The sequence below is a fragment of the Branchiostoma belcheri genome, unplaced genomic scaffold (genome assembly GCF_001625305.1).
Source record: "Branchiostoma belcheri isolate BF01 breed outbred unplaced genomic scaffold, Haploidv18h27 scaffold78, whole genome shotgun sequence".
Lineage (NCBI taxonomy): Eukaryota > Metazoa > Chordata > Leptocardii > Amphioxiformes > Branchiostomatidae > Branchiostoma > Branchiostoma belcheri.
Window position 1 is genome coordinate 466,324 of NW_017804442.1, and position 18,916 is coordinate 485,239.

The 18,916-nt window shown below is 42.0% G+C and overlaps 2 protein-coding genes across 2 annotated transcripts in view; both read right to left on the reverse strand.

The window, feature by feature from the left end:
- LOC109485694 overlaps positions 1-13,236 on the reverse strand; it is a 14,123-nt gene extending 887 nt beyond the window's left edge. Inside the window, exons 1-22 of the mRNA XM_019789361.1 lie at positions 13,136-13,236; positions 12,138-12,250; positions 11,564-11,701; positions 10,958-11,095; positions 10,078-10,222; positions 9,311-9,413; positions 8,766-8,937; positions 8,208-8,371; positions 7,596-7,750; positions 7,153-7,263; positions 6,737-6,891; positions 6,180-6,263; positions 5,350-5,475; positions 4,975-5,130; positions 4,418-4,494; positions 4,152-4,261; positions 3,615-3,788; positions 3,020-3,089; positions 2,390-2,545; positions 1,953-2,061; positions 1,360-1,529; positions 682-885 (exon numbers count right to left, since the gene is read on the reverse strand). Coding sequence (XP_019644920.1) covers positions 682-885; positions 1,360-1,529; positions 1,953-2,061; positions 2,390-2,545; positions 3,020-3,089; positions 3,615-3,788; positions 4,152-4,261; positions 4,418-4,494; positions 4,975-5,130; positions 5,350-5,475; positions 6,180-6,263; positions 6,737-6,891; positions 7,153-7,263; positions 7,596-7,750; positions 8,208-8,371; positions 8,766-8,937; positions 9,311-9,413; positions 10,078-10,222; positions 10,958-11,095; positions 11,564-11,701; positions 12,138-12,250; positions 13,136-13,226 — 2,921 coding nt within the window. The 5' untranslated portion in view covers positions 13,227-13,236. The remainder of the gene's footprint in view (positions 1-681; positions 886-1,359; positions 1,530-1,952; positions 2,062-2,389; positions 2,546-3,019; positions 3,090-3,614; positions 3,789-4,151; positions 4,262-4,417; positions 4,495-4,974; positions 5,131-5,349; positions 5,476-6,179; positions 6,264-6,736; positions 6,892-7,152; positions 7,264-7,595; positions 7,751-8,207; positions 8,372-8,765; positions 8,938-9,310; positions 9,414-10,077; positions 10,223-10,957; positions 11,096-11,563; positions 11,702-12,137; positions 12,251-13,135) is intronic.
- Positions 13,237-13,849: 613 nt separating this feature from the next.
- Positions 13,850-18,542, reverse strand: LOC109485778 (ubiquitin-fold modifier-conjugating enzyme 1). Its single transcript, XM_019789464.1, has 6 exons — positions 18,384-18,542; positions 17,864-17,931; positions 17,488-17,551; positions 15,383-15,459; positions 14,775-14,865; positions 13,850-14,332 (listed from the first exon to the last, which is right to left on the reverse strand). Exons 1-6 carry the CDS (start codon positions 18,504-18,506, stop codon positions 14,249-14,251), a joined length of 507 nt encoding a protein of 168 aa, XP_019645023.1. The 5' UTR covers positions 18,507-18,542; the 3' UTR covers positions 13,850-14,248.
- Between the last annotated feature and the right edge of the window lie 374 nt (positions 18,543-18,916).

Below are 18,916 nucleotides of genomic sequence, written 5' to 3' on the forward strand. Positions count from 1 at the left end.
TGCCGGCTCGGGTTGGCCCTCTGGAGCTACCCAGAGTTGTTTGTTCAGGTTTCTAGCATAATTACCTGTGTGGCTAACCTCCCTATACTGCCCACAAATACAGTAACAAAAACAAATCTGATGAAAAAAAAAATACAATAGGAAGGTGGGAAGTGAGCTACATTTCCTTATTTGTCCCTAATGCACAAGATTTACAGTCTTCGTAGACATATAGGCCCAACCGTCATAACAGCCGTGTGGTTAAATCCCACTGAAGTACATGTACCTCCTCCACACAGTAAGTTCTGCCGATGTACTAGTATTCATAGACATACATGTAACAGTTCTTTGTCCAAGTTCATCTCTGTAGTAAGTACATGTAACACCTGTGTGGTTAACCTTCTTCCTGCTGCCTAACCCTCTCATGAACACAGATTTGATGTCAAAAGACTACCTCAGCAGGTAGAGGCTTAAATCCCACTCCTCCACTCACATTATGCTCTGCTGATGTACTAGTATTCATAGACATACAGTTCTTTGTCCAAGTCCAACTTCCATTGAAGTGAGCTAGATTTTCTCTTTTTATTTGCCCTTGTGCCCAAAATAAAAGCCTGAAAGGGTTAGTATTCCAGTTTTTTGTCCAGGTCTATCTCTGAGGTTCATTGTAACACCCTTTTGTGTGTTTAAATCCCAGTGAAGTACCTCCTCCACACAGCCTCTATCTCCAGACTATAGTCCTGCTTACTCCCGGGGCCGCTCTGTGGGGGGTACGGGCTCGGGTTCGCCCTCTGGAGCCGACCAATCAGGCGATCCCGTCCGGGAGGGGGTTTGGGGTCGGGGTAGGTCTCACGGAGGGGTTCCTCGGGGTCCAGGTCCAGACCGACCACTACAAACTCATGGGGGTGCCTGGGGGAGGGGGGGAGAAAATAGTGGTGTGAGACACATATTCACACATATATATATATATATACCTTTTTAGTAAAAACAACATACACATGTACACACACGTAAACACACATATACATTAACAAGAACAACGACACATGTACATACAGACACACATGCATACACACAAGTAGACATACACAGATACACACACACACAGAAACACGCACACACTCAAGCACATACACACACCAACAGTCGTGTACACACACCAACAACATACAAATGTACACAGACGTGTACTCACAAACACACATACACGAGTAAACATTCAGACACAGGTACACACACACATACACAAGAAAAACAATTTAACACAGACACACATAAACACACATACACACAAAAGAAAAATAACAAACAAACACACACACAGAAAACTATGTCCCAGGAAAGATTATGTTCCCAAATTTCCAAAAGCAAAGAAAACATCACCTCTCCACCCCAGTAAACTGAGGGTGTTTAGGTCCGTGTTGGTAACAGTTTGGGACGTTACAGTAACGGCCGGGCTGTTCCTCTCCTTTCCAGGTGTGTAGAACTGCCACAACACGCAGGTATGGTAGTCTTAAATCCCTGGACCGGCTCACACAGGCCAACATGTCCACCTGGAACAACAATGCAGTCCCATGTAGGTAGCATGTCGGCAGACAAAATGACTAATAAACTGATGGACGTACCAACTACTAAGTACCTAATACCAGCCCAGAAGAGAACAAGAAATAGCCATGCCTTCAAGTACCAGAGTTATCAACCAAGGCTTGAGGTGTTCAAGAATTCATTCTTTCCTAGAACTATTGCAGAGTGGAACTCGCTGTCACCAAGCACAGTAGGGGCATTGTCATTAGATAGCTTTAAACAATGTCTAGAGTTAGATGTTCAAGGGTTAGGTGTAACAAGTCGATCAGTGTAATGTAGTGTTACGTATACAGCGAAAGGCGGTTATACCAGCTTTACAGATACAGATACATTTGTACATCAAGGCCAGTAAAGCTTTTCAGTCACTAAGAGAAAAATGGATCATTCCATACCATCCACCCCTTTGGCGGGAATTGGTCCAGTCCACACTGCAGGGCCACGTTGATGTGAAGGTTGGCTTCATACCCTGCCTCTGGACCGGGCCACTCATCTAACGGGAGCCTGAGAATCAGATGTATAAAAAAAGTCATTGTGTAACCAAGGATTGAGGTCTTCAAGAATTCATTCTTTCCTATCGCAGAGTGGAACTCGCTGTCACCAAGTACAGTAACAAGCCGATCGGTGTAATGTAGCCAGCTGCCGCTGTGTTACGCTGAAAGGTGGTTATACCAGCTATACAGATACAGAAGCTGGTGTGTTACGCTGAAAGGCGGTTATACCGGCTATACAGATACAGAAGCTGGTGTGTTACGCTGAAAGGCAGTTATACCGGCTATACAGATACAGATACAGACATAGGCCATGAAAAAGCAAAACAAGTACAACTCACTTGGAGGGTGTTTCCACCTCGCCGGGCACCTTAAGAGCCACCGCAGTCGTCCCGTTCCGCCACACTTCCTTCACCTGTCCCGTCAGGTGCCACAACTTCTTATCCTTCTGCTGCATCTTAAGGAGCAGGGGCACAGGCAGCCCACCTGGGGGACACCTGCACAGGTGTTCAGCCTTACCTGGGAGGTCCCAGCTGCCCAGGTCAGGTGCTACCAGCTTAGGTTCACCTGGAGAGCAACGGAAAAAAGCAACCAATTGTTCTTCTCATGGTCTTAAGGAGCAGGGGCACAGGTAGCCCACCTGGGGGACACCTGCACAGGTGTTCAGCCTTACCTGGGAGGTCCCAGCTGCCCAGGTCTGGTGCTACCAGCTTAGGTTCACCTGGAGAGCAAGGGAAAAGCAACCAATTGTTCTTCTCATGGCGAAATGTCTTAAGGAGCAGGGGCACAGGCAGCCCACCTGGGGGGCACCTGCACAGGTGGGAAGCCTTACCTGGGAGGTCCCAGCTGCCCAGGTCTGGCGCTACCAGCTTAGGTTCACCTGGAGAGCAAGGGAAAAACGCAACCAATTGTTCTTCTTGTGGCGAAATGTCTTAAGGAGCAGGGGCACAGGTAGCCCACTTGGGGGACACCTGCACAGGTGGGCAGCCTTACCTGGGAGGTCCCACCTGCTCAGGTCTGGTGCTACCAGCTTACTCACACCTGGGGAGCCAAGGAATCAGTCAATCTTTTCATTTTCATTTTTGGTGACGTCTCAGGGAGGAGCCTAATGGTACAGTACTGTGTGCAGTTTGCAAGAATTCTAGGAATTGTACAGGAATTTTGTCCACAGGCATGGCATGTCCACAGGAATGTCTCCTAGCACTGCCCGTTCACTATACACTCAGGGGAGGAGTGCACTGTTTCTGTCTAGACTTAACAGGTACCAAGGCTTCCTCAAAATCATGAAATGATGGCAGTGCCAATGATTCATGATCTGATTCAGCTGACGTTTCAGTGATGACCGTCTGTCACCTTCCTCAGGGCAATTCTGACTGGTTCATATTGTACTGCAGCACAGGTGTTGCTGCTATAGATGCATTCCCAAACATAAAATATTTACATTTCTACATGGTTACAGTGACTTACCAACCTGATGAAACTATTCACAAAGCTGGTGTGTTATGCCAAAATGAACTTTTATTTTACCATAACACGAAACAAACAAACAACAACACAGTGACGTACCTTGCTTGTTGGTCAGCCGAGGCAGTATGACCACACTGAGCTGCCAGCTATGCTGCAGGTAGAAGGGGTCATGGGATGACTTTTGACCCGACCTGACCTCTGACCTGACCTCTCCCCAGGAGGTGCAGGTCAGTGCGTGGCTGCCTAGCAACAGCCAACCATACTGGCCAGCATCTGTGTAATGGAAAGGTAGAGAAGCGTTAGCTTGATGACCAAACCTGTTTTAGCTCCACAAAATATTTGTGGAGAGGATGTAGGACTTGGGAGCTACTGTATAACAGGTTTGGTAACTAGGCTAGAGAAACATTGAAATAGCATAAAAAGCCTTCACTGACAAGTTGTTCAAAAGGTGATTTGGTTGTGGTGAGATAAGTTTTAAGATCTATATGTACATTGTTTTCTAACAAGTGCACTGAAGTACAGTCAAACCTGACCAAGCGGCCACCTCTTGAAGGCACCATAAGTTTTTACTGTCCCAGTTTTTCTTCTCCCTAGATGCAAGCATGAAGAGCCCTGCCCAAGAATGTGTTTCCTTACTTTTGTTATCAGAAAGGGAGCAGGTCCTCATAACAGTGTTGGCATTCCAGGCTACCTTTCTGTAGCTGCCTTGCCTTGAGTCGTACAAGTTACTCCACATGTCTCCATCCCTGTATAAACAATATAGTAAAATACTTTCTTCTTATCTTAGTTTCTAGAGTGGGGTATGGATCTGTCAATATCTAATTAGCACTGATTTTTAAGAGGGTCCAGAAGAAATATGTATGGAAAAAACACTCAACAACATCAGAAACTTTGCTCCATACCATGACATGTGGATGTCGTTTGAAGATGGAGGTAGGTTTGAAACATCGTCCATATCAACTCCCCATGGGTGAACCACCTGGAAGTAGGAAGGAGACTGTGATAAAGAATCTACAGCAGAATCAGTAGTATGGGTAAGGTGTAGCCTGTATTACACAATCTCTAACTTGCTGTCAGAGCTTGTGGCCATTCAGCTATAACTTGAGAGAACCATTCCCCCCAAAAAATTTTCTAAGGTAAACAAACATATGTCTTAACAGTCCCTTTTCATAACCCCAAACATTTGAGTGGTTTGCAGTGAGGTGAAAATTGTACTAAATAAAAAAAATTGTGTTCCTAGAATTTAGTATGTTCCCAATTCTCATAAGGTGCTGACCAGTGAAGGCAACAAGAAGCATGATGTAGTCATGTACATTAGAGTGTAGACAAGCTAGAGAGAGAGAGAGCATAGGATTTATATCTTTTTACTTCTCCAGCAATTTTCTATCATCTCATCACTGAACATGTTCCATTTTATATGACAAAGATATCGTGCAGGCGTTTTAAAAACGTTCTTCACCTGTAAGTGGTTGACAGCTTCAAGCAGATGATCTCTCCTGATTGAACTTCCGACAGTCCTGTTGAACAGACCCTTCCCCTGACCAGCCAGGCTGGTATACAGACTGTGCAGCCACAGGTTACTGATGTAATCCACACGGGGAGACTGGTAGGTCATCTGAAACACAGAGGAAATATTTCATAAGGTGTGAAAAAAGTTTGCTGAAGAGTTGAATAAGAAATTTTACTAGTATAAGGGTCATGGGTTTGAATCCCGATAACACAGGGCTACATGTAGATGTTGTGTCCATGGGTAAGGCAGTTTTTACAGGCGACTTGAGGAGACTGGGAGGTCATCTGAAACACAGAGGAAAATATCTCAAGGAATAAAAAAAGCTAGACAGCTGATTGAACTTCCAACAGTCCTGTTGAACAGCCCCTTCCCCTGGCCAGCCAGGCTGCTGTACAGACTGTGCAGCCACAGGTTACTGATGCAATCCACACGGGGAGTCTGGTAGGTCATCTGAAACAGAGCAAATTATTTCATGAGATGAGACGAAACAAAAGTTTGCCTAAGAGTTGAATAAGAAATTTTACTAGTATAAGGGCCATGGGTTTTATTCCTGATAACACACTGGGCTAGATGTTGTGTCCATGGGTAACACAGTTTTTACAGTTAACTTGAGGAGACTGGTAGGTCATCTGAAACAGAGAGGAAATATTTCAGGGAATGAAAAAAGCTAGACAGTTGATGGAACTTCCAACACTCCTGTTGAACAGACCCTTCCCCTGACCAGCCAGGCTGCTGTACAGACTGTGCAGCCACAGGTTACTGATGTAATCCACACGAGGAGTCTGGTAGGTCATCTGAAACAGAGAGGAACTAGAAAGTTGTTTGGGGTCATGTGGCATAGCGGTAGCGTGTTCGGCCCAGGCCCAAGAGGTCCCGGGTTCGAATCCTGCCCAGTGTCACCTATCTTTTGCCCTTGGGAAAGACTTTCCTCACTTCACTCAGGTGAAAATGAGTTCCTAGCTTCGGTTAGGGACGTCCCTCAGATAAGATGTTAAATGGAGGTCCTGTGTTTGGGGAGAGCCACACCCCACGCACGTTAAAGAACCCATCGCAACTTATCGAAAACAGTAGGGGACCTACAAAACTAGTGTGTTACGCCTAAAGGCGGTTTACAGGTTATACGAAATAAACAAAGAGAAGTAGTTGATACGTACTGGTGGATCTTCTCCTGGAGGCCAGGGAACCTGTGACAGCAGCTCTGACAGCTTCACCAGTCCAACGTGGGAGATCTCTCTGCCCTGGAGAAAAGTAGATCTACTTCTAAACCCCAGTTTTACTGACAACCTAGTCATACAACAGTTAACAGGGGTAATAATGATACAACTGACTGACATACTACATGTACATGTACTACTAGTAGTAACTTTAGTAACTTAAACTTTCAAAGTTGAGAGAAGTCAATTTGGAAGTTGAATACTGTTCATAGATACAAAAAAGAGAAAACTTCTCACCACCTTATGATGGCTATGGGGTCACCATAAGGACCACATGGCCACAGTGGCCCCTTTTTGTACTCTCCAAGCAGAGGTATTAAGTTCGTTACCTTTGTATAAATGCCCCATTTTTTTGTCACTAAAACAACAGATATATACACATAAAAAGGTAACAATCCTCCTCACCAACCTCTGCTTGGACAGTACCTTTTTTTTGTGGTCCCTTAGATAATTCTCAAGCATTACCCTATAACAGTAGAATTCTGTGTTTGACTTACCCTCGGCCAGACCCTGCCAGGTACACTGGGGATGAGCCTGACACACTCTGACACTCCGCTGAAGTCTGCGCCAGTAAGAACAGACCAGACAGTCTGCTGGGGCACCTCCAACTGATGCAGCATATACCCCAGGTCTGTGGCAAGGGGGTGGGGGTCTGAGAGGGGGAGAGAAGAGAAAACTGTAGAAGCTTTAAGGTGGTCTTGTGGCTAAGGTTTGTCCAGTCAGAAAATAAAGGTTGTAAGATTGAATCCTAGGTAGACATAACATCAGCAGAACATCTCTTTCAAGGACATATTCGCATACTTAAGGATGACTTTCCACCTATAAGTTTCAAAAGATGTGTTGGTTAAGATGTCATCTCCAACAGGTAAAATTCTGAAGCAATGTTAATGATGACTGGGGATGAATTCGACACACTCTGACACTCCGCTGAAGTCTGTGCCGGTAAGGACAGACCAGACAGTCTGCTGGGGAACCTCCAACTGGTGCAGGATATATCCCAGGTCTGAGGCAAGAGGGTGGGGGTCTGGGGAGGGGGGTGTAAAAATGTCAAGTTAAGTCAAGTAAAAGCTTATTGCACACCAACAGGTACAATGTGAGGCAATAGCTTTTAGTGTTGTACATGTATATCGGTAAAACTATTTAAAACCTTGTGTAAAACTACAGAAAAATCAAAGGAGGCAGTGTGTTTAGCTGTAAAGCATCCCCATGACCGCCCTTGGTCAAGGAACTGAGAAGCAGTAAGTGGTATAATTCTACCTACTACATTAATCTAGACATAATTATGTACAATCTACAAGTCAATTCTAAGTCATACAATATTGATACAAGACAGAGTTATTGACTTCTAACATTTACCCTCTAACCCCTCACCTTTCCACACTAGCTGCTGCGTGACCTCTGGGGAGAAGGTCAGTGGAAGGTCACAATACCAGCCCAGCTGACCCTGTCTGGTCCACGCCTGATCACTGAACCCAGCCGACGTCACAAGCAGACGCACATGGGCCTCATACCTGGGGGATAGATATAGGGCGATACATGTTTTTAAAGAGGAAACTGACTAGGTGTAACAGGTCCATCTGTATAATATAGCGTGCCTGCCAAGCTAGTGTGTTACGTCTTGGGAAAGTTATACTGGCTACATATATACTAGTATACAGATACAGAAAAAGGGAGAAAAGGATATCAAAACTAGAAAGGTAACATCTGCAAAGAAAATGCATGATGCCAAAAAAACTACTTTTCAGTTCATTCTTATTCAAACACATTAATATACAATATGTATATGGTGACCAGCCCGTCTAACTCTGTCCTGCCACTTGCTACATAATGTAACCCAACACCTCAGCATGCACGAGTTACCATGGTGACAGCTTTCTGCTACTTTTACATCCCAAGTTTATGTTCTATCTTACACTATCTATCTTAATGTGCTAGTAAAGAAGTATATAAGAGTGCTGTAAGACTTACCTGAGGACACAGAAGTTGGCGTGGAGTTTGTGAGAGGTTCTCGGGTGGATAACTTCCACCACACGCTTGTCAGTACAGTCACACGGGGAGCCTGCTGAGGTCCTGTCAGCTGGGTGATGGGGACAGTCCACCAGCTTCTGCCGTGTCATAGAAGAGCTGCCTTTCTGTGGGCACAAACAAAATGTACAGCCAAGGTTCAGAATACCATCTGTATATGTTGGTTGGTGCAGGTGATATTGGGGCTGTGCAGGTAATTCTGATGTCTACCTGTACCTAATCATGTATTGGGTTTATATACAAATGTAGGTATGAAGTACATTTGTATGAAAGAAACAATGGAAATGGTTTCTGTCCAGTTGAAGTATGATCCATACTTTCTAACTGCTGAGTGGTGCAGTGGTAACATTTGTCTAGTACAGATACATGTAATTGTCTAGAATGTCTAGAATATCAATACGTGTAGTACTGCTTTAAGATTTTCATGCAGTACATATTGTACTAGACTGGAGTTGATTTTTAAAAAATCCTTTGAAAATCTACAGCAGGTTCTCCACTTACAGAAGGGCAGATGACAGAGAGTGCCACAGAGTGAGGAAAGTAGTTCATCACATAGGAGTCATCAGAGAGTCTGGTGTCTGTGCACACAATGGCATGGGTCAGCCCTTGTGTCGGGATAGCCTCCAGTTGGGACAGCACTAGTGTGGAGCCTGGTGCTTCTGGGGTCCAATAGCTGAGGACATACAGTAAGATAAAAAGGTCAAATGTTGGTCCAATGTAAAGCGTAACATTTTTAAAACCCATGAGGTCAACCAAGGAAGAGATGGATCAACAACGTAAGGAAAGATTCCTACTGCCTAAATCCACCAGAGAAGAGGCAAATGGTGGGCTGTAACTGTGGTTGCCTCAGTAAAGATTCTTCTTTATATATTATAATACATGTAATTATATTGAGTAGTTAGGCCACACCAATCTGATTTCTTGGTTCCTGAATTTCTTGGTCATAAGGAAAGTAAAGTACATGCAGAAGAAGGGCAAATGAGAAAAGAAGCAGGCATAGTCCCAGATACATGCTTTGTACTACTGCTATTGTTGTGTATTCTCACCTGCCTTCCCCACCTGTAGAACCTCCTGACTCTGACAGGTGTACTTTATTGTAGAACACCTGTCCCACCTGGCCTGACTCAGGCTTCACCCACTCTATGTTGTCTATGGAATACAGGGAAACAAGAAAAGTAATACAGAACCTCAGTAAATTTTCAAAACACCTGTAAACTTAATGCTATATATTGACTGCAATTACAAATGATGGGGTGTGACTAAGACATTCAAGGAAGACTTAACAAGAACTAGAAAGGTAAGCAAAGCAAATGCATACTTCACCTGGTCTAGCCCAACAAACTACTGCACCATTTATTGTTACTCAAACTTTGAGTCAAAGTCAAATACATTCATAGGTATGGTGGGCAGGCTCTCCAACTCTGTTCTGCAACACCACAGGATGCCTCCTATAGCACCAGTTACCATGGTGACAGAGGTCTGGTCCAGGTCATTTAACTTATTAGTTTGGAGAATAAGAGTGACAAAAGGTCTGGTTCAGCTCATTGACTTTATTTGTTTGAAGAAGAGGAAGAGGAAGAAACTGAGAAAAACCCTGGTAAAAACAATATATTTTCCTTCAGTGAAAGTAAACATAGTTACCAAAGAGTTGTTGAGCTGTGTGTGTGCCCTGTTGCCTGGCTGTAGGGAGGTTCCTGCCTTGCTGTTTCCACTGCTGGTACACAGCTCTCAGTACAGAGAAATCTTAGATCCTTTTCCTTGCAGTTTTCTTGTCTCATGAGCTCACTACAACTAAGGAAGGCTTCAGACTTACCGAAGAGTTGTTGAGCTGTACGTGTGCCCTGCTGCCTGGCTGTAGGAAGGTTCCTGCCTTGCTGTTTCCACTGCTGGTACACAGATCTCAGCTGGGGGTCCACCCGGCCTGTACTCAGCATCTCTGCTACCTCCTTCTGACTGAACTGCTGCAAGGCACAAAACAAGAGCCTTGTTAGGCCAAAAAGCAGTTACTCAAGCAACTGGATATGATTTCGGAAATGGTCAGACATTTCAGGTAGGATCCACTACCTTTCTTCAGTGACACTGGAGACTTGTCAGAAAGGCTGGTTTATTATTGAAGTATGAACTAAGCACAAGAACTTCCAGTGTCACAGTCTGACTGTTTCCAAAATCATATCCAACTGTTTTTTGGCATATGATATTACCTGTTTGTCTAACCTTCACCGACAAAAATAACTGGCTGCCTGAATACAGTGATTTCAGTGAATAAATTGAACTTTTTTAAGAAAAGAAAATCTATCTACCCTCTTGGCATCCCCACAGACACCCTTCCAGCTCCTCCACATGTCCATAACCCTAACACTAACCCACTCACACTGACTACCCTAACCCTAACTCACACTCACTATCTTGGCTAAGATAATTGGCTATACTGTTGTGGATGTCCAACACAAGAAATAAAGGGGAGAATAAAGAAAAGAAAATCTAGCTTAGGCTCCATAGCAGGCTTATAGAACTGGGGGTTTGGTGGTCTTCGGCTGTTTTCTGATTAGCCCAGTTCAAGAAACGGGGGTAATTCAGCCAGGCCGGCTATGTTGTCTATATGCAATCAGAAAATAGCACATAAAAGCTCCCAAAGACCCTGAAGACCCCAAAACCCCCAGTTTTTGCATGTAATAGAGGCTAAATCAATCTACCCTCTTGTTATCCCCACAGACATCCTTCCAGCTCCTCCACATGTCCATAGCCTCCCTCTCCTGCTGAGGTGTCAGACTGGGTGTCTTGGTCTTCGCTCTCTTCTCCTGGCTCTTTGACGTGTACACTGTCAGGAAACGCTGTAGGAGGAACATTTTACATTTGCATATACTTTTTTTCCCAAAAAATTAAAATTTCTTTATAACAGAACCATGTTTATGACATATACAACCATGTTTAGCATATTTCATCATCATTTCATATTTCTGGTACTTGTATAATTGTTCAAAACAAGTTACACAAGGTTCTGTGATTTCCTACAAACACCAACAGATGTGACCTCGTAATGTTTACCTTCGGATATGGTCTTCTTTGTTAATTCTTACTCAAATGCATTCATATATATATATATATATTCAGACAGAAGTATAAATCCCTCCTACTATAAAATTGCAACATTATGTAACCCAACACCAGTTACCATGGTGAGAGACGTCAACAAATCAGGCCATTGGCCAGGTCAGAGGTTAGTGTTTGGAACAGAAGAGGAAGAAACTGAGTAAAAACAATGTTTTCCTTCGGTAAACATAAAAAAACACCAGATCGACCTCGTCCCCTATCCCACTGCTGCTAGCCCCCAGGCCACACTTCCTGGCCATCCCTGAGATGTGACTGCGTATGTCGCCCGTTAGGCATCGGGGAAACTCCAGCGTAGCTTTGCTGTTCTTACCATCACAGGTCGCATCCTAGGACAAAATACAACTACAAAGGTTTAAAAGAAATGCAAAGCAAATGCATAATGTCTACCTTCGAATTCGCATATGGACTGCTCTGTTAATTCCTACTCAAACACATTTATTATATGGTGACAGGGGTCTCAATCCCTCCTACTATAAAATTGCAACATGATGTAAGTAACTAGAAAGCAGCTGCTAGAAAGGTAATTAACATTTGCAAAGCAATATGGGGATAGTCTACTGGTGCAATACTAATGTGGTCCAAATTGGCATCAGTAACTGTTGCCATGAGGATGATGACTAGAATGGTGAAAATGTTAACGTTAAGAAAGTTTTCACAGTCAACAGGATGTTTCAAGGAAAATCTCCGAGGCAACTTGCAATGCTGTAGACAACAGAAGAAGTGTTCTAGCCCTCAAGAAATCTTAAGGTGTTACTGTCTGACCTTGAAGGCCCTTAAGATGGTGTCAAGGTGTGCAGACCTCCTGTCCCAGGGAACGATGAGGAAGGAAACTCCAGCTGCATCCATGTCCCATTTTCCTACAGGGTATCTGCTGTCTGAAACACAGTTTAAAACTTTAATACATGGATGTATTCATCATAGGCCGAGGCTATTGGGAGGTTCAAATCTAAGACTGTGCATGGGGGGCTGCCATCTAGCATCAGTGATTACGAATTACGCAAAATTTTCGCTGCCTATTACGAATTACGTTAAAGTCTCAGAGCTGATTACGACTTTAAGATTTGCGGCTAATGTTCAATTACGAATTACGTTGATTTTTGCGGAGGCTGCCTACGAATTACGAAGTCTAAAATGGCCTGATTACGCCTTATGAAAAAGGGCTTGCAGGCCCTCATAAATAAACAATTAACGTTATATATATTCACATGTAACATTACATGATGTCAACAAAACCAGCCATCACTCAATTAAGGCATCGGCTTGAATATCACAGATATCAGAATAAAATGTACAATGTTATATATACAAAATATAACTGCAGTAATTATGGATTCTGCTAGGGGGCAGTTTTTATTGATTGCTCACCTGTGTTGTGCAGTTTCACAGAAATCTGTTAGGGGTGGAATGTACACGCACGCACACACATACGTACAGTTACTCACCAACACATGATACACAGAGAGAAAGAGGCCAAAAGTTACTTCACTCTCTTTCATGCAATATTAAAACATCTGGTTTGAATCAGTGTGAAAGCCATATGCGTGCCATTCGCCCCATGGCCATGTCAAAACATCGTCACAAAAGCTCAGTTACGACAACAGAAAAGTCAACATAACCAAACGAAAGCGTAACATTCTGACAAATTATATTCTTAAAACTGCAAACAAAGTTTCGGTGGACTTGCATCGCTTGGAACTTCGATAAAGAAGCTAGAAGCCATGTGCAACTACTGTTTCGGCCCTCAAAGCTCTGTAACTTACCAGTCAAATCCAGGTCGAATGGGTCCTTTGTCTTGACAAAAAGCAGTAGTGGTAACGCTTTGGCCTTGTCGGAAGCCTGTCGTTCCTCCATTTGCTCCAGTTGTGCCTGTTTCCAGGTCTGTTTGTGTAACTAAAATGTTTGCTACTTTTTGGCGCGAAGATCACACTTCGATTTTGGTGCGAAACTAATAGGCTGTAACACTAGCAGATCATTCGGAACCTGGCCATTCGTTCCCACAATTACAAGAAATGTAATCTAAATCAAGAAACATGTAAAGTAACGTTACATGGGTGTTAGATTGACTTTAAAAACAACTTGAAAGCTTTATCCAATAAGTTAAATCGATGAATTTGGTAGTTTTGTGAACGTGTGAGGTGGGACTGAACATAGCAGCTATTTTGTATGTGAGCCATTCGCCCTCCCCGAGGGATAGGAATGCTCCAAAAGTTCTTGGAGGGGGGAGGCTGAATCCCCAATAACTTTATACGGTCAGGATTATAATAAAAGTACAAGAAGATATATATCTCATTTGTTCTCATATATTTAAAAAAGGATTGGAGAAAATGGTCTTAGGGCTTTAAAAAGGAGGAAAACTTGGAATTTTAATAACATAAATATAATACCCCCTCAAAGTGTGTGTACCATTCCAGATCTGGTAGATTATGATGAACTTTAATATAAGTTTAACTGAACATACAAAAACAGAAAAGCAGTTCAAATCGTTTCATCTCTTTATTGGTGATTATGCAGTACAAAGTACTATGCATCATAAGCATTTATGCATTTATACATTGAGGAAATGCAATTGTTAACATGCATGGATTCCAGAAAAGTTGACTTCTGTTCAGGTCATGTGACATACAGACGGAGGGTCATTTTGACTTGAGGAAGATATGAGGACTACATGATTGAAAGCTTGTTGATAATTATCATTTAACTTTGTGTACAGAATTAGAGTATATAAAAATCTCTTATAATGTCCAAATGAACTTTCATTAGAATAAAACAACAGATGAGGCGGAAATTCAATAAGTAAGAAGGAGGCTAACAGATAGACATGATATCATAATTTATCTATCACTGCGTGTCTTGAACTAAAGTTCTGATGATGTCTACTTCTGTTGTTGATCGTCTTTATGTTGCACGAGTCCCTTGGAGATCAGGTCAGGAATCTCCACTGCTAGCCAGGGTCCAAGCTGGGGGAGACAAAAACATTTTGATAGATTTAAATAGACATCCAGGTAAACAATACTTATACACAGTAAAATATTTACTTAATTACAACACAAGGATTACACAGAGATCAAACTACCACTGTTGCCTTCATCAGGATAATTAATGATCAATCACTTTAAAAAACTTATACATGTGAACAATTAAAATTCTACTATTGAATAAAATAGGGTGATTATTCCCATACGTTCCAAGTGACTAGAATATCTATTTACTCATGAAGTGACAAAATTAAAGTGATGAGTGAGTGAGTGAGTGAGTGAGTGAGTGAGTGAGTGAGTGAGTGAGTGACTGAGTGAGTGAGTGAGTGACTGAGTGAGTGAGTGACTGAGTGACTGACTGAGTGAGTCAGTGAGTGAGCAAGTGACTGAGTGAGTAAGCAAAGCTCACACAAGCAGTACATACCCCTAATGCCATGGCGTGTGCTATACCAAACTTCGGAACGTTCCTGCCCCACAGAGGTTTGAAATGGTCTGTCAGACAGATCTTTCCTCCCCTGGAAAACACAACAAAAATAACTTCCTCCTGAAATCTTTAAAATGCACTTTATAAGAATAACAATGTATTTTTAAGCAAAGAACTTTGCAGTTGCTGTAAACCAATGATTAGCCAGGTGTGTTACAACTCAGGCTATTGTTTACATTAACACTGTCACATGATAGGAAAAAACACTTTCATGTATCATATCCTGTGAGAGACCGGCCACTATAACTCTGTATTTCCACTTGCTACATAATGTAATATATTTCCAACACCACAGAGTGCCTGCCACAGCATCAGTTACCATGGCGACAGCTATCTGGTCCAGGTCATTGACCTTATGTGTTTGAAGAAGAAGAACAAGAAAAACAGCAAAAAACAATATGTTTTCTTCTATGAAGGTAAACATAAAAGATCACACAGATATCTTTGACCTTATTTGTTTGGAAAAGAAAAAGAATTCACAGAGCAAAGACAACATGTTTTCCTTCTATGAAGGTAAACATTTAAAAAATAATGTTTGATCCACCCACCTGTACATCTTAGCAGTTTTCCCCTCCAGTTCAGGGATAGCTATTTCTGGTGCAGTTGTTGGGAAGGTGATCGGGATCTGAAATCAGCACAAAAGAACACATGATATACATGTAAGTCCAAGCTTTCCTTTGGCATTATAGTACATGTATACAGCTTCTGAAGCACAACATCAAAGATTGACCTACTTTCAGTTTCGGTAAGAGGAAGAAATTACACATCACTGCTTCCTACATGCACAATCAGAATAATTGAAATATTCAAAAACACTGGACAAGAAAGACATTTTGTTTTAGTTCATGTATGTACCCTTGTTGTTCCTTTGCCATACATTGTACCAGCTACAGTTGTTGAGCAATTAAGTTGATTGATTGATTGATTGTAATGATTAAATATTCCATTTCAATGTCCATAAAGCCGGCATAACACTATCAGCAGCCTTCAACCAAATTTGATCATTGAAAGAATTTCCAAATTGACAAGAAAAATTAGGCACAATTTCAAAATCGACAGAAAAACTAGGCACAATTTTAAAATAGACAAAAAAATTAGGCACATTTTCGACCTGAAAATCTATCTTGATACATCGGACAGGGATTGGTAAAATGTGACAAACACTGATCCTAAAAATCATGCAATTGCCAGGCATATCTCTATATAGGTCATGTGTTTATTTCCAGTGCTGAGACCAGATGTGACAGGACAGATCTAGAGATTTGCAGTTTGACTTCCACCAGTTTCTGATCATGAGGTGGGGTCAGTTATGATATTAATGGAAGTAGGACAGAGGAAATCTTTATTGAACTGTTACTCATACATTTCAAAGGAAGCTCATAAGTTTGTGATCTAGATGGAATTGGGACAAGCAACATTGTATCACCAATAACTGAGATCAAAATAAAACCAAATCAAAACCGCAAAAATCTATATTGAGAAATTTAACATTTGCATTTAAGAAATCAATAGCAATTGGGCAAGAAAGTGTTTTTCGGTTTTTGTAATGTTGCTGTTTTTTTTTTTCAATGATGTGGATTTCATCTTGTTGCCTACTGTGTGTTTCATATTCTTAAGCATTTAAAAAGGTCACTACACTGGCCCGATTATGACAAAACGACTAAAATGTCAAATTTTCAACCAAGCAAATCAATACAGTAGGAGATCAAACATGTCCATTGGACTATTCAAATCAATGCAACATCTTCTGTATACAACAGGATCTGTTAGTCCAGTTGTCATGGTTATAGTTTTAAGGTTAAGACATTCAAAGACTTACATACACCACACAGTCAACTTACATAGGATAGGACTAGGTGATCCCAATCAGGCATTTTTTGCCGAGAAAGAAATTTGGAAAAGGCACCTCCAAGAATGGATCAATAAAGGTAGTAGGACAGAGACAGAGTGATTATTGTAAATCCTGCACCTCCAATTAAAATATACAGTTTGACAGGTACATGTACATGTTTGACTGATCACCAATTTGTGAGATTCTAACCAGTATTCCATCAATAATTGGCAAGGCAGTTTAGGAGAAAAGGTGGTCTTTTGCTTAGGGTTGTTGACTCAGAATCCAAATGGTCTGGGTTTAAATCCCTGGTAGTTTCACTTTTTCTTTCGAAATAGCCTGGTTACCAGACCTAGTATGGCTATTTGCGAAGAGGATGTAGGACTAGGACTCGGGTGATACTTGACTCGGGTAAAAAATGAGTACCTAGCTAACAAGTATCTGTTTGTCCAGACAGAGTAGGTTGATAGCACATGGGTGGGGGAGATTGACAGGCAGAATGACAGGAGAGCAAAGGTCTCAAAATCTAGCTGGAAGCCAACAGGAATTAGGGGTCGACATGGGGGAATTCAGGAAGCCAAGAGTTGCATACATCCTGGAAGTCTGAAGTTTCTTGTTAGAAATTTACCTATAATTATTATTGTATCTTGATTTATGATTTTCGAATTCCTTTCTTACGTTTAACTATTGTTATTTTTTGTTACATTATTTTCTTGTATTCCATGGGCTCCCTTGGAAATCAGCCCCAATGGCTGAAGAGACCACCCATTTGTCCGTAAGATAAATAAATAGAAAAAGAAAAGGGTAGATCACATGACTTACATCAAACTCAATCTCAAACTCATATTTCATCAGGTCCTGGTAGTGCCAGCATTTTCCAAACCACCTGTAGAAAATTAGAACAATATTTTACAAATAGTTTCATCAGTTGACAGTAAAATATAATCTCCAAGCAGATCATACAGTGGCCAGGCAGTATCCATTGGCCAGAAGAGTGTCCAGCGACTGGGTGGCCAATGGATACTGCCTGGCCAATTTGACACTGTCTTTTGCGACCACCGAAAGATCTGCTGGAGATTAACAAAGTATGCACAGAATTATTGTAATCAAGGAAGATCTAGATAAGAATAAATAAAACAAGAAATTCAGGAATGTGTGAAATCGTTGATTTCTTGTTCTCTTTCTTATTTTTACCCACCTTGTTCCTTCTTTGTTGGACTCCAGTCGGAACCAGTCATTGTCTTCCTTCTTGTTGTTTTCTACATACTTAATATAAGAACAAAAACAACAACAACAAATAAAACTATGGCTTTTTAATAAACTTAACTCAGTCTGTGTGACAACAAATTCTTCATCAAGCCTCTACATGTTCAACAGCACATCGTATTACTTGAAATGATGAAGTTTCATTGACATTTGTAATCTTAGTTGTCCATCTTAATTGAAAAAAATTATCTGAAATTTGATCATAAGGTTTGATATCGTTATGTCTAAGCCTCTAAGGATAGGAGTTTGGTCGGGTAATGGTTTATTACATCATATACTAATGTTATATTGATGTACAAATGAATTACAAGCGCATTCAAGTTAATATTACTGTCAACATATGGTAAAGTTTAGATCACGAAAATGTGGAGGGTGGGAGGGGGGCAACGTATGGCATGCTTCACTACTTCGGTTTTATACATGATATCAACGATATAGTCATACTTAAATACCTTAATAAGGGCTTGGTACTCTTCCTTAAGCCTCTGGACCCAAAGGTCCCGGTCTCGAGGCCCGGCTTTCGTCTTGAGAAGAGGAATGTTACTTAGAGTTTTCTTAGTTGCGGCGTCCACCATTTTTCCTGATGGTAGGGTCCGATTGCGTCATTATACTTCCGGGTCAGTCACGTCCCCAGGGCGCGCAGCGCACGATATCCTGGGGACGAGCATACTACTAGTACTACTACTAGTATTGTACTAGTATACCGTAGCCTCTACCAGGCTTCGGGAGGCGGCTGGAAAGAGTAGAAATCGGCCAAATAGAGAGATAACATGCCAGGGGAGTTTGGTCGGCTGGAGAGAACAGTTTGCCACTCTGTTTGGCCGATTTCTACTCTTTCCAGCCGCCTCCGGCCGAAGCCTGGTAGAGGCTAACTATACCGGGCGATTGTGCCTCAAATTTAGTGAATTTTTTTCAGTGACGTCTAGCCCTAACCTACTACAAATCCTCCGCAAACAGAGTATTTGGAAATCCCATTTCCTGTCTT

Excerpts from the sequence above, each read along its gene's own strand:
- LOC109485778 (XM_019789464.1), bottom strand. The coding sequence starts at position 18,506 with ATGGTGGACGCCGCAACTAAGAAAACTCTAAGTAACATTCCTCTTCTC. Across the intron at positions 17,552-17,863 it reads TCCAACAAAGAAGGAACAAG|GTGGTTTGGAAAATGCTGGC; the intron begins GTGGGTAAAAAT and ends AATTTTCTACAG. Across the intron at positions 15,460-17,487 it reads AGTTTGAGATTGAGTTTGAT|ATCCCGATCACCTTCCCAAC; the intron begins GTAAGTCATGTG and ends TGCTGATTTCAG.